Source organism: Macrotis lagotis, chromosome X (genome assembly GCF_037893015.1).
Source record: "Macrotis lagotis isolate mMagLag1 chromosome X, bilby.v1.9.chrom.fasta, whole genome shotgun sequence".
Lineage (NCBI taxonomy): Eukaryota > Metazoa > Chordata > Mammalia > Peramelemorphia > Peramelidae > Macrotis > Macrotis lagotis.
Genome location: NC_133666.1, coordinates 493,126,238 through 493,138,849, shown reverse-complemented (window position 1 = coordinate 493,138,849; position 12,612 = coordinate 493,126,238). Strand labels below are relative to the sequence as shown.

General features: G+C 37.6%; 2 protein-coding genes across 8 annotated transcripts in view; one reads left to right on the top strand and one right to left on the bottom strand.

Moving 5' to 3' along the window:
• The window catches only part of FBXO15 (F-box protein 15), a 149,202-nt gene that overhangs the window by 46,636 nt on the left and 89,954 nt on the right, over positions 1-12,612 (top strand). For 3 of the 7 annotated variants that reach the window (XM_074200752.1, XM_074200750.1, XM_074200751.1), the window contains one exon: positions 6,759-6,956. The exons of 3 other annotated variants lie outside the window; for them this stretch is intronic. In XM_074200752.1, the coding sequence (XP_074056853.1) occupies positions 6,937-6,956 (20 nt within the window). In that variant the 5' untranslated portion in view covers positions 6,759-6,936. Of the gene's footprint in view, positions 1-6,746; positions 6,957-12,612 lie in introns of those variants that run through there. One more of the 7 variants, XM_074200753.1, reaches the window with a different exon arrangement.
• TIMM21 (translocase of inner mitochondrial membrane 21) lies at positions 379-12,122 on the bottom strand. Its single transcript, XM_074200760.1, has 6 exons — positions 11,557-12,122; positions 7,733-7,795; positions 7,536-7,633; positions 5,628-5,701; positions 5,439-5,544; positions 379-5,342 (listed from the first exon to the last, which is right to left on the bottom strand). Exons 1-6 carry the CDS (start codon positions 11,861-11,863, stop codon positions 5,247-5,249), a joined length of 744 nt encoding a protein of 247 aa, XP_074056861.1. The 5' UTR covers positions 11,864-12,122; the 3' UTR covers positions 379-5,246.

The following is a 12,612-nucleotide window of genomic DNA, read 5'->3' as shown; positions in this document are numbered from 1 at the left end:
TGGCACAGTGGCTAGAGCACTGGCCCTGGAATCAGGAGGACTGGAGTTCAAATCCTGTCTCAAACACATACTTACCTAGCTGTGTGACCTTAGGCAAGTCACTTCACCCCATTGCCTTAAAAAAAGTTGCATGTTGATTGACTGCTTGATGGAAAAGTTAACAGCAGGCAGAAACCAGAAATAGGTATTGAGTCAAGTACCAGGTTTGAGGGAAGAGGACAAGTGGGGTACAGTGGCTTGGAGAGTCACATTTCTAAATCACAGTTTCCCATTTCCCTCTTGGCACTAGACTACTGCTCTGGAACAATGCCATTCAGCAGTGCCTCTCAGTCTGAGGTACTTGCACTTTGACACAAAAAATCAGTATCTTATCTAGATGCTGCAGATAGCTGCTGAGCCAGGGACAGGTGGAGAGCAGCTGATTAGAAAACCTGGAGGTCTTAGATAAAGGATGACAGTGATGGCTTCCTTAAGAATTTCAAGGGATAGTGAATTATGTAGAAATAATTCAACCATCCAAGATACTCATGGATCACCACTTAAGGAAGTCTTGGCTCAAAGTAGAATGAAATATATCACAAGTGAATACTAATAACAAATGACATTTATATAACACTTTAAATCTTGCAAAATACATTTTATATATTACTCTCATTTAATCACTGTGTAGCAAGTACTACTGAAGCTGCCACTTCTATTTTTATAGATGAGGACAATAAGGGTACATGTGGTTAGATAATGTTCAGAGTGTTAATACAAATGATATGTTTCTGTTAGGACTTGAATTTACGTGTCTCCAGCTTCAGGGGTAGGGCGTCATATCCAGTACAAGGATATATATGAAGGACAGACTCTGGGATAACCCTGTGGTAAAGCTGAGTCAGATCACTGGCAGTGGAGCAAGACAAGTGTTCAGGACTTCTTTCAAAAGGGGTGAACTGTCCTATCTGGCTTCATAGGAGAGCACCAGAAGGAATGGCTAGAAGTTACAAGGAAGCAAACTGATGCCAGGGAAAACTTTAAAATTAGAGAGCTCTCATTTTAGATCCTGTGATTCTGAGCCTGCCTCTTTTTTAAAAGGCAGCCTGGGTAGAGTGGCTATGTGTGGCTGGGATTTAAAGAGCCCCAAACCTGGAGAATTACATGAAAAGACTGAAGAAAATATTGTCCCAATTGGGCATGTTGCAAACCAGCAAGAGAGCTGCAATGTTATACAGCACCCCTCATTTACATCCTCAGATCATGCCTCTTACATTGACAATAGTATCTTCTCCTAGCTCCTGTCGTTATGACAATCCTATAGTTGAAAAAAAAATCTAATTTTCATTATTTCTGGTGTCTGTGGATAAGTGGATTAGTAGAGTTGTTCTCCAGTTTCAATAATAATGCTGGCAACCACTGATACCTTGCATTCCAGCTTAGGTATCAGAAGAGTAGAGAGCTGGATCAAAATAAAATGGAGCCACCTGGATGAAATAGGTATGATACTTTGGTTGGAGTGTTTATGACTAAAGGGACCATTCTCTTATTAGTAGATCCTAATTAATAGGATCCATTTGGTTCTAATTGATGTAGTACTATTAAAAAGTTAATTCCCCAGCCCTCATCCCCCAAAATGAATCTAGTTTAGTCAGCAATATAGAGGGAGCTTGCAATTTAACCCTTGTCTTGCTTCTGCTCACTCCCCAACCATAGAGTTGGCAGTAGTATCATTATAGAATTATTTTAAATTATATTTGAAATACATATTATATGTAAACATAATTATTAGATATTATAGCAATATTGCTATAGTGAAACTAACAAGAGTAACTTGGACTGCAGTCTTTTACCTGTGACTTGGCTAGACTGGAAGTAGCAGGAATAATGGGCTGCCATCCTATTTTTCTTAGACTAACCTCACCACATATAATAGCTAGCATTATATAGTTTTTTTTTTTTTTAGGTTTTTGCAAGGCAAATGGGGTTAAGTGGCTTGCCCAAGGCCACACAGCTAGGTAATTATTAAGTGTCTGAGACTGGATTTGAACTCAGATACTCCTGACTCCAGGGCCGGTGCTTTATCCACTACATCACCTAGTCACCCCTAATATAATGTTTTAAGGTTTGCAAAGAACTTCACAAATGTTATTTGATTTGATCCTCTCAACCCTGGGAAGTAGGAGTTATTATTATTCTTAGTTTACAGATTAGGAAACTGAGACAGTCAGGGGTTAACTGACTTAACCAGAGCTACAGCTTTAAGTGTTGTAGATTTGTACTTGGCGTATTCTTGACTCAAGGTCCAGTGCTCTATCCCCTGTGCCAAGGTCAGTGCTTTATCCACTATGCCACCTAGCCACCCCTAGAAATTTTTTTTTACAATGTCTGAGGACATCTATTAAATCTATATTTTAATAATCTGTACACCCTTGCTGGACACTGGATGCTCTGCTTTTGCTCAAAGTTGGAACCCATTATACCTCGTTTAAAAAATATTTTTTCCCAATCACATGCAAAGACATTCATTTTTTGTAAGATTTTGAATTCCACATTTTTCTCCCTCCCTACCCTTGACAGGGAGTAATCTGATAAAGGTTATACATGTACAACTATGTTAAACATACTTCCATCTTAGTCATGCTGTGAATGAAGAATAAGAACAAAAGGGGGGGAAAAAGCTCATGAGATGGAAAGACATAAAAATATTGAAAAAATACTTTTTGGTTTACATTTAGATTCCATAGTTCTTTCTGTGGATGTGGATGGTATTTTCCCGCACAAATGTTTTAATGTTGTTTTTGATCATTCTTCTTTTGAAAGGAGCCAAGTCTATCATAGTTGATCATCACACAATGTTGCTATTATATGTACAATAGTCTCCTGTTCACTTTACTCAACATTAGTACTTGCAAGTCTTTCCAGGCTTTTCTAAAGTCTGCCTGCTCATGATTTCTCGCCACCCCCTTTTTTGGCAAGACAATGGGGTTAAGTGACTTGCCCAAGGTCAACCAGCTAGGTTATTATTAAGTATCTGAGGCTAGATGTGAATTCAGGTCCTTCAGACTCCAGGGTGGGTACATTATCCATTAGGACACCTAACTGCCCCTGCTCATGATTTCTTACTTTCTACTTGCTCATAGATCTAATTGTTGGGAATCTTTTCTTTATAATTAAAGCAAGAGTCCAAATTTACTTTCCTTCACTTTCTACCCATTGTTCTAGGTTGGCCCTCAGGGGCCAAGCAGAACAAGTCTGGACAACTGAATGACAGACAACAATAATGTTCTCAACTTAGTTTCTAGCTTAAGAAGTTCAATCCAATTTTTTTTCCAATAATATTCAGTTCCTTCATTATCCCAATTGTGTCTTCATTAGTTTCATCTTTTTTACTTGAGTGTGTGGGACAGCTAGATGGTGCAAGGTCCCCTGGCCTTGGGATCAGGAGTACTGGAGTTCAAATCCAGCCTCAAACACTTGCTATGTGACCTTGGGCAAGTCATTTAACCAAATGCCTCATATCCAGGGCCATCTCCAGTTGTCCTGATTCATATCTGATCATTGGACTCAGATGGCTCTGGAGGAGAAAGTGAGACTGGTGGCTTAGCAGAACACCCCCTCACTCAAAACCAAATTCACGGGCTTGTCATGGCTTCACTCCTCAATGTTGTGATCTTCAAGAATAAAGGACAAATATTAGTATTATTATTATATGAATTGACTTTCCTTAAGTATTAAGATATGTATATTGCCCTACTGTTTCTCAAAGCAATAATTCAGTTTATTTGGAGAATAAGTCTTCAATGACATTACCCTATCTATGCCAAGCACTGTTAGGGGACCCTCTCAGAATCCAAAGTTATACAAAAGGCAATGTCTTTATTAGAAAAAAAAAACAAACAGCATTTGCTTTCTTTTTGGAGGCAAAATGATACTTAAATCTTTCAATGTCAAGAAAAATTTACCTATAGGTTTCAAATTCTGATGATTATAATCAAAGTACTTTGAAGACCTTAAAATAACAATATAAATACTGGATATAATTATTCTCACATTCTTCGATAACTCTACATCTCTAATAAAAGGTGGTCTCACAACTACAAGTGAGCATACTTTAATGCCTAAAATTTCTGTAGCATTTAAAGATTTACAAAGTGCTCTATTTATCCTCTCATTTGATTCTCACAATAACCAGTAAGAAGTAAATAATATGAATATTATTTCAATTTTATAAGTGAGGAAACTCTGAGAGAGGCCAAGTCAGATATGACCACATAGGTAATCAAATGCAGGACTTCTTGACTTTGAATTCAGTGCTTTTTTCCCCCCTCCATATTCAATTGCCTCTCACAGTTAAAACTCAAACAAGTGTCTTTTAAATATTTTGAAATAAGCATTTCCTTCTTTAGGAAAGGATATATCAATGTCTTAGTCACCAGAAGATTTGGACCTCAAACTTTGCTCTGTATCCAAGATTTTAGAAGCAGATTTGGAAATCTTTATCCCTATTTGGTAACAGTCAGTTCTCATTCCCCACAAAAAAAAAGGAAAAAAAAAACTTCATCCAACACAGATTGCTTATAATCAAAGGAACTGATATTTACACTAACTTTATTTACATCCAAGATTTCTTTTGACTGTATAAAGTAAAAGATTATATTCTAAAAGATGGCATATATGAAGAATACCTAAATATTATGACTAATTGAATATAGCATACAATCTTTGTTAATTTTGAACAGCTTTACTTCATTTTTGGTTCATACTTTCTAATTCATTCCTAAGTTACTTCCTCATATTCACACTGAATTCAGATTCAATATTGTATAACAAGAAAAACTTACTTTTGATATCTTTTTTCCAAGTTTAATTTTAGTTCAAAGGTTTTTCATTACGATTGTACAACATAAGGAAAAGCCTGGAATCCTCTAATTCATCTGATGTAGTTCTGTAGCATAAAATTTTAATAAAAGAAAATTCCTATTTTCAAAGATGGCATTGTTCTAGATGAAGCAAAAATAATGTCTGTGAATTACAATTCACTTGGATAAAATACAGATGTACTTTATTTCATATTTTTTGCCCAACTAAAGACCTCTAATATTACATTCTAATGCAATGTAAATCCCCTCATTATTAAATATCCTTTTATATTCCATTCATAAGAGGTTCATAAAGAGAACTATAACAATCATAATAATTGTGATTCCTTGCTATGTGACAACATAGAACATATCAGAGTTGCTTAATTCCTTTTGTTAATTATCTCAGGATCGATTATCTTCAACAATAATAGTTCTTTTAGGAAAGACATCAACATCCACAAATATATATCGAAATTCATAGCAGCCACTTTCTCGGTTCTGAAAGTAGGAAAAACATATTCAAGGTGTTATTTTTTCCAGCAATGTAAATTTCTAAGAATTCTGTTATCACATCATCCATGGTTATTTTCCTACCTCTTTCATTTCAAGATGCACGGTTCCTTGCTTCCCTGCTACTGAACCTTCAATGTAGAATTTCAGACGCATGTATTTTAACCCATCTTTTTCATATTCAATATGACTGGCAAGAAGATAAACAAATAATGTTTGAATGTTTTTAATTTTCATAATTACCTAACTTCATTCCAAGCAAAGTTATCATACCTGACATGCTGTCTTCTACCTCGTCTTGTTGATTCCCCATAACCTTTAATACTGTCACCAAAAACACTGATTACCTATGAAAAAAAGTAGCTTAAAAGTAAATGGCTTTTAAGATGTTTCTTACATAAAATATTCTTGTCAGAAAGCTCCAGATTTTATTTCAGTGCATCAAGTCATTAAAGAACTAAAAACCACCCCAAAAACAACTCTTCCCATTTCTTTCAAGGTCTTTGCTTACTTTCTTGAAGACTAAGTGGTGACATAATAGAATTAAGCTTACTAATTTTTGGTAGAATTATGGTTTCATTATAAAGTCTGAATCAAACCTGAAGTGAGAGCTTATTTTCACCATTCCCCATCAAAATTAAAAAAGGGTTCTGAAAACAAAATGTTCAGACATTCAGATACTAACAGCAGCTTATATTAAAATCAAATGTTAAAGGTTTTTAATGTGATTTAAAGAAGAAATTTTAATATAAGATGCTATTAAAAGAAAATACTTTAAAAAGCAAATACCAGAGCAAGGTAGAAATCAATTAATATTGACATATTTAGAACAGACTAGGTCTAGATGTTTCAATAAATTTCTAATGGGAAATTCATAGGGAAGCAGCTATGCAGTTTTTGAACAGAGTTTTAAACTGTATCCCTTTAGGAACCCTTGCTATGGAAAAATAAATTGTTTCATCCAAATAAATGGAATATTCTTCCTTAGCTATATTGCTTCTTTCACTTTTCTAATACTTGGTCTTTTTGTAGAAGTGGGTAATATTTCTTTGGTTTCTGAAATAAATTTAAAAAAGAGTTATGTTAGAACAAGTATGTCCCAGAACTGTGAAGTTGGAACAGGTACGAATGCTTATTCATATAATTAACTTTAAAAAGCAACAGATGAAATAAATCACAATATCTTTCTATTAACTTGTTTTGCTTGGTTAAACCTCAAAGTTAGTCTTTAAGATTGTACAAAACCTGACTGCGATATCAGTCTTAGCTTCATTTTATGAAATTTTGCTTTGTTCAATAGTGGACATAGTCTAAGTGAATGAGATCTATAATGTAATCTTTTTATCTATGTTGTAATCCATACTGATTAGTCTTATTATTTATACTTGCTTTGTCTTTATACAGAAGAACTTTCTGATTATATGCTGGCTTCTAAGAGCTGAAAAATCAATGAAAAGGGGAAAATTTTGGAGAGTACAGCGATTCCCTTCATAAAATGTTTCAGATTGCGGTGTAGAGGGAGGGAGAGATGGCTTCTCGATGCTAATCTTTGGCCATGACAGTATCTTAATCGACAACATTGATGACAATGCCTTTTTCAAGGTACTCATTCAAACCGATTGTGAAAGCCTCTCAAAAAAAGATTTAGTTCTGGAAAATATATCTAGCACTTTAAGTGAAGGATGAATTAATATTTTCCTGCCATTAGTACATCAAGTAAAATAATAATTCTGGGCACTAAACTGAGCCCCAGAAAAGTTAATACATCTCAATTGAATACTTTGGCATATTTTAACCATCTAAGCACATAAAAATAATTATAATTATAATAATTATAACACTAGCATGAATTTTTGAATTTCTCAAAATGCTTCTTATGTAAAAATCCTAGATATAGCTATGAAAGGGATCTTAGTGACCATCTATGCTAGCCTTTTCTTTTCTAACTCTTAAACCATTTTATTTTTCATTACACCACTCTGCTTCTAATACAGAATTACATTTTTCCCTTGGGGAAATGTAGTATTATAATCCCATTTAGAAATAAGAGGTTGAGTTGCCTAAGAACACTAGCATTCAATTTGTTAGTTTTTAGAATTCTATATAACATGCTTCCCACCAGACTTTCTTACCTCAATTTTATTTTCTAGTTCATATGTAGTAACAACCTTAACAACTAACCTCTGGATGAGATCTGCATTTTTCTAAGGCTTTTCCAAAAATCGTATTAGGACTGGATGAGGAGAAAAGTTCTTGGAAAATCACATAGAATAAGCCACCTGAAATCACAGGATTACCAGATAAAAACAAAATAAGATCTAATTGAAGCAACATGTAAATGGAAAAATTTAATAATTTTACTTGATATTGTTTCCAACCTGTGACACTGATTCCAATAAGCACTATTATTAAATAGGTAAAATCTCTTCCAGCTTCTTTCACTGTAAAGGAAAAATAACAAAAAGTTATACATGTATTATATACATATCAAAAATAAAATTTGGGTAGTATTAACGGAAGGGCAACTAGAATGCCAGGTCGGGAGTCAGGAAGACTCATCTTCCCAGGTTCAAGTCTGGCCTCAGACACTTATTAGCTGTATGACCCGGGCAAGTCACTTAACTGTTTTTCTCAATTTCTTTATCTGGAAAATAAGCCAGAGAAGGAAATTTCAAACTACTACTATAGTATCTTTTCCAAGAAAACCAAAAGGGTCATGGAGAGTCGCACACAATTGAAAATAACAACTACAAGTTAAGTCAAAAACATGGGTTCTGTGTCTGAAATGGTGTTTTCCCAAATTGATTTTAAAGAACTACAGTTTTCAAGACCACAGTTTAAAGGCCTGGGGTTCTTAACATTTTTATGTTTGTCATGGAACCCTCTGGCAGTCTAGTCAAGTCTATGGACCCCTTCTTGGAAAATTGTTTTTAAGATAATGGAGGGAAATGCTAAATTTCAGTTAGAGGTAGGTGAAAAATAAAGATAGTTATTCTTGGAAGCTTGCAAGCCCTGCTGCTTCAAGGAAGCATGTGAGGAAACCAGCACTAAAGAACATTCTTCTTCTTGATGGTTTTGAAATGATAACCAATTAGTCTCCAATGTGTCTTATTTAAGTGGTGTTAAGACACCACATTGCCAGGTAAATGCCAATTTTTCACACAATTTTTAAGTGCAGACAATTCTTGCTGTAATTCACGTTATAACTGCTCCAATATTTTGCTCAGAGTTGTGAATTGTAAACTACTGAGTACTATTCAAAGAATAAAATATTACATGAATTATGCAAAAGGGGCCAGAAAAAAATTGACTTTTTAATTTGTTAAAGATTGAAATAAAATTTTGGCTCCAGTAGCTTCAACACCATTTTCCAGGATTGCCACCTCCAATGGATAGGACAGAGATACATTTCAGTATACAAGAATGGAAGCTGGAAAAGGGAATTTGGGCAGCCAAAGTAATTTGTAAACAGAACAGATGTGGGGAATGCCCTATACTTTCCATATGCTTCTTACAAACAGGATCATTTGTGAAAACTGAAGAAAATTTCATGAATGGATTGACTACATGTCTAGGCCACTTCCTAGAAGCAAAAGGATAGGAAAGAGTTTAAGTTTTATCCATATTCAATATTTGGTTTTTTTCCACAAAATAATGTATATGTACATTACTCCCCAATGTGGGAACACAGGCTATTCTAACAGCCATGACACAAATCATTTCCAAGTAAACCGCCACCTGGACAGTCTCAGGAGCTGGCATGCTACCCTGAGAGATAAGGTGTGCCGGAGTCCTTGGGAGCTGGACATTCCGCCCCACAGACCAAGGGCACTAGACACAGCTGTGTTTTACCACCTCCCTCCTAACGTATCCCCTTATCCTGTAATAAAAGATGCTGCATGTACACACCGCTTGTGCACCCCTATTCCCTCAATTATTCTTTGTTCTACCCTGGAAGACCTAACAGTACATATGTAATAGCTAAGCAGTAATAAAATTGAGTTGGGGGCATAAGGCAGTGGTGGCTTGACTCCTTATTCTAAGCTCCCCTCTGGGAGGGAGGTTGTCGCTGTGGGCCCCAAGGTGAAGAAAGCCACGACACCCCAAAGTAAATCATTTTTTGTCTTTTGGGTCAACTAGACTTTTCTGTATAGTCTTTTCCCTTAATATTTCAATAAATAGAATACTTCATAATACAGATGGCAAGTTGTGGCAGGGTCCAGACTCAAACCTAGGCATTCTCAACTCCAAGCCTAGAACTTTTTCAAATACATTAGGTTGTCTTCCTACCAGGGCAGCCCACTCATTTTATTTACTATTTGCACAGCTGAGGTGGACCTTAGTCATATTGTACTTAATCTTTAAGATCCAAATCAAGTCCAATTTCTTCTTCCTCATTTTATGAGTTTATTCCATAGAAATATCTTGCTTTTATAATGTGACATAATTAATAGACTGCTTTAGTTTTATTTAATATCTTATTATCTATGGAGTGGCTAGATGGAGCAGTGGACAGAGCACCCACCAGAGACCAGCCCTGGAGTTCGGTGTACCTGAGTTCAAGTCCAGCCTGAGACACTTAATAATTACCTACCTGTGTGGCCTTGGGCAAGCCATTTAACCACACTGTGTTGCCAAAAAAAAAAAATCTTATTATCTAGTTCTCACTTAGTAAATATTTGATGATGTGTATTACTTTAGTTTTATTTAATATCTTATCTAGTTCTGTTATTTGATGATGTGTATTTAGTTTTTAATACCTTATTATCTAGTTCTCACTTAGTAATTATTTGATCTGTATTACTTTAGTTTTATTTAATATCTTATTATCTAGTTCTCAATTATTTGATGATCTTTATTACTTTAGTTTTATTTAATATCTTATCTAGTTCTCACTTAATTATTTGATGATGTGTATTTAGTTTTTAATACCTTATTATCTAGTTCTCACTTAGTAATTATTTGATGATTTGTATTACTTTAGTTTTAATATCTTATTATCTACTTCTCACTTATCAGATGATGTGTATTACTTCAGTTTTATTTAATATCTTATTATCTAGTTCTCAATTATTTGATGATCTGAAATAGACAGGGAGCACTTTGGAGACAGGGAAAGGCTGCTTTTGTATTACTTTGGAATATAGTCCCCTGTTGGGACTCCTAGAAGGGGTTGCTAAATACTTGAGTGTGTCCAAAATAATTACATGAAAGTTAAATAATTATTTTTGAGTCACCCCCCCCAAACCAGTTTATTAAGTGGTAATCTCCTCCACTGCTTGCACACCTCCCTTTAATTTTTTCATGTGCAATGGAGATTAGGATTTTATATATATATATATATATATATATATATATATATATATATATACACACACACACACACACACACACACACATATATAAACATATATATTTTTTAAGTTTTTGCAAGGCAATGGGGTTAAGTGGCTTACTGCTTGTACACCTCCCTTTAATTTTTTCATGTGCAATGGAGATTAGGATAATATATATATATATATTTTTTTTTTCTTTTTTTTAGGTTTTTGCAAGGCAATGGGGTTAAACGGCTTACTGCTTGCACACCTCCCTTTAATTTTTTCATGTGCAATGGAGATTAGGATTATATATATATACATATATATATATATATGTATATATATTTGGTTTTTGCAAGGCAATGGGGTTAAGTGGCTTGCCCAGGGCCACACGGCTAGGTAATTAAGTGTCTGGGGCAAGATTTGATCTCAGGTCCTCCTGACTCCGGGTCCGGTGCTCTATTCACTGCGCCACCCAAGCACCCCAGGATCAAATACATTTAGAGAGAAAAAGGACCTTAGCAATAATTTTCTGGTCCCGTCTGTGGAGAGATTTTAGGGGTCCATCACTTGGATGGGAAAGTCTTGCATTTCAATGATTTGCTATGAAGCTTCTCTGATGCACGTAAGGATGTCGTTCTGAGAATGGGTCCAAAGGATTCAGAGACTGCCAAAGGGGTTCTTAACACATACAAAAGTATAGAAGTCCCTGTTTACGGAGAAGTAGCCCGAGGCCTTGAGAGGATGAGCGGCTTTTTGACCAAAACAACCCAGGTGCAGGCCCCGCCGGAGCGAGGCTGACTAGCGCCTGGCGCTGGTGCCAAGTCTGGGCCTGCGGGCTCGGGCGCCGCATGAACCCCGGGTGTGCCGGGAGGGGCTGTTACCTCTCTGGGCCGCGGAAAGCGCGGGTCCTCGGGGGCTTTTGTGCACGGACACCTGTTTGCCGCCCTCCGGCTCCGCTCTCGGGGGCTGGCCGGCCTGGGTCCACAGGGCCTTGGGAGTCGGCCTGAGGCCGCGCCCGGGCCGGGGGGCCGCTGCCCGAGGCCCCGGCACCCCCCAGGGCGGGCAGGGCCACGTCTTGGTGCAGGCTCCCTTGTGGAGGACCAGCCGGAGCAAAAGCAGCCGCCGGCCGCGGGGGCTCTGCAGCTTCTCCGCGCACCGCAGAGCTCGAAGCAGGGCCGCAGAGATCATGACGGGAGGCAGCGGCGCCCGGGCCGGAAGCCGCCACTCTCGTCTAGAGGCCGCAGGGCCGCCCGGACACGCGCCGCGGCTTGCGGAGAGCGGCCCCGGGGTGCCCAAGCGGGGCCGCGGGGCTCATGCGGAAGCGGGAGCGGCAGCGCCTTCCGGCCGAGGGGACGCGACCGGCAGCAAATGCCCTCTACGGGAGACGACTTTCCTCGCGGCACTCGGACATTCCCCTATCCCGCCGCCATGGTAGCCACAAAGTTTCCGGGAACGCCAGCGGGGATGCTGGGATCCGTAGTTTGCAGACGGCCCTATCGATAGACCTGCCCGCGGTAGGAAAGTAACAACGGACTACAAAGACCACAATGCAACGGGCATGGAGCTCGCGTTAACCCCTTCATCGCCTCTCAGGAACCTGTTGGAAAGGAGCACGGGAGGCACGTAACTGAAGTATTAGAATAAATGATGCTCTAAAACAAATTGTGGCAAGTTTTACATTTTTTTTCTCCCCCCTTCTCTGCGGGTGAATTGTACGGCGTCACTTTAGCCTCTTGCAAAACCAAGTATTCTATGAACATCTTAACTATAAACGGTAAAAGGATTGTGTAGTTTGAAATTCATTTCATTCCTTCTCATTAATTCATTTTTTCCCCTTTTGATTCTGGCCAAACTAGTTACATCCTTTCGTTCCCCTACTTCGGTAAAATCAGGAAAATAAACAGCAGTTCCTGTTACTCTGTTACTGTTTTTTACTT

What these genes read in the sequence shown, in the direction of transcription:
- TIMM21 (XM_074200760.1), bottom strand. Translation starts at nt 11,863, where the DNA reads ATGATCTCTGCGGCCCTGCTTCGAGCTCTGCGGTGCGCGGAGAAGCTG. An exon ending in GCTTTCCGCGGCCCAGAGAG is followed by an intron (nt 7,796 to 11,556) that starts GTAACAGCCCCT and finishes TTTCCTTTACAG; the next exon opens with TGAAAGAAGCTGGAAGAGAT. An exon ending in AATGCAGATCTCATCCAGAG is followed by an intron (nt 5,702 to 7,535) that starts GTTAGTTGTTAA and finishes TTTTTTTCATAG; the next exon opens with GTAATCAGTGTTTTTGGTGA.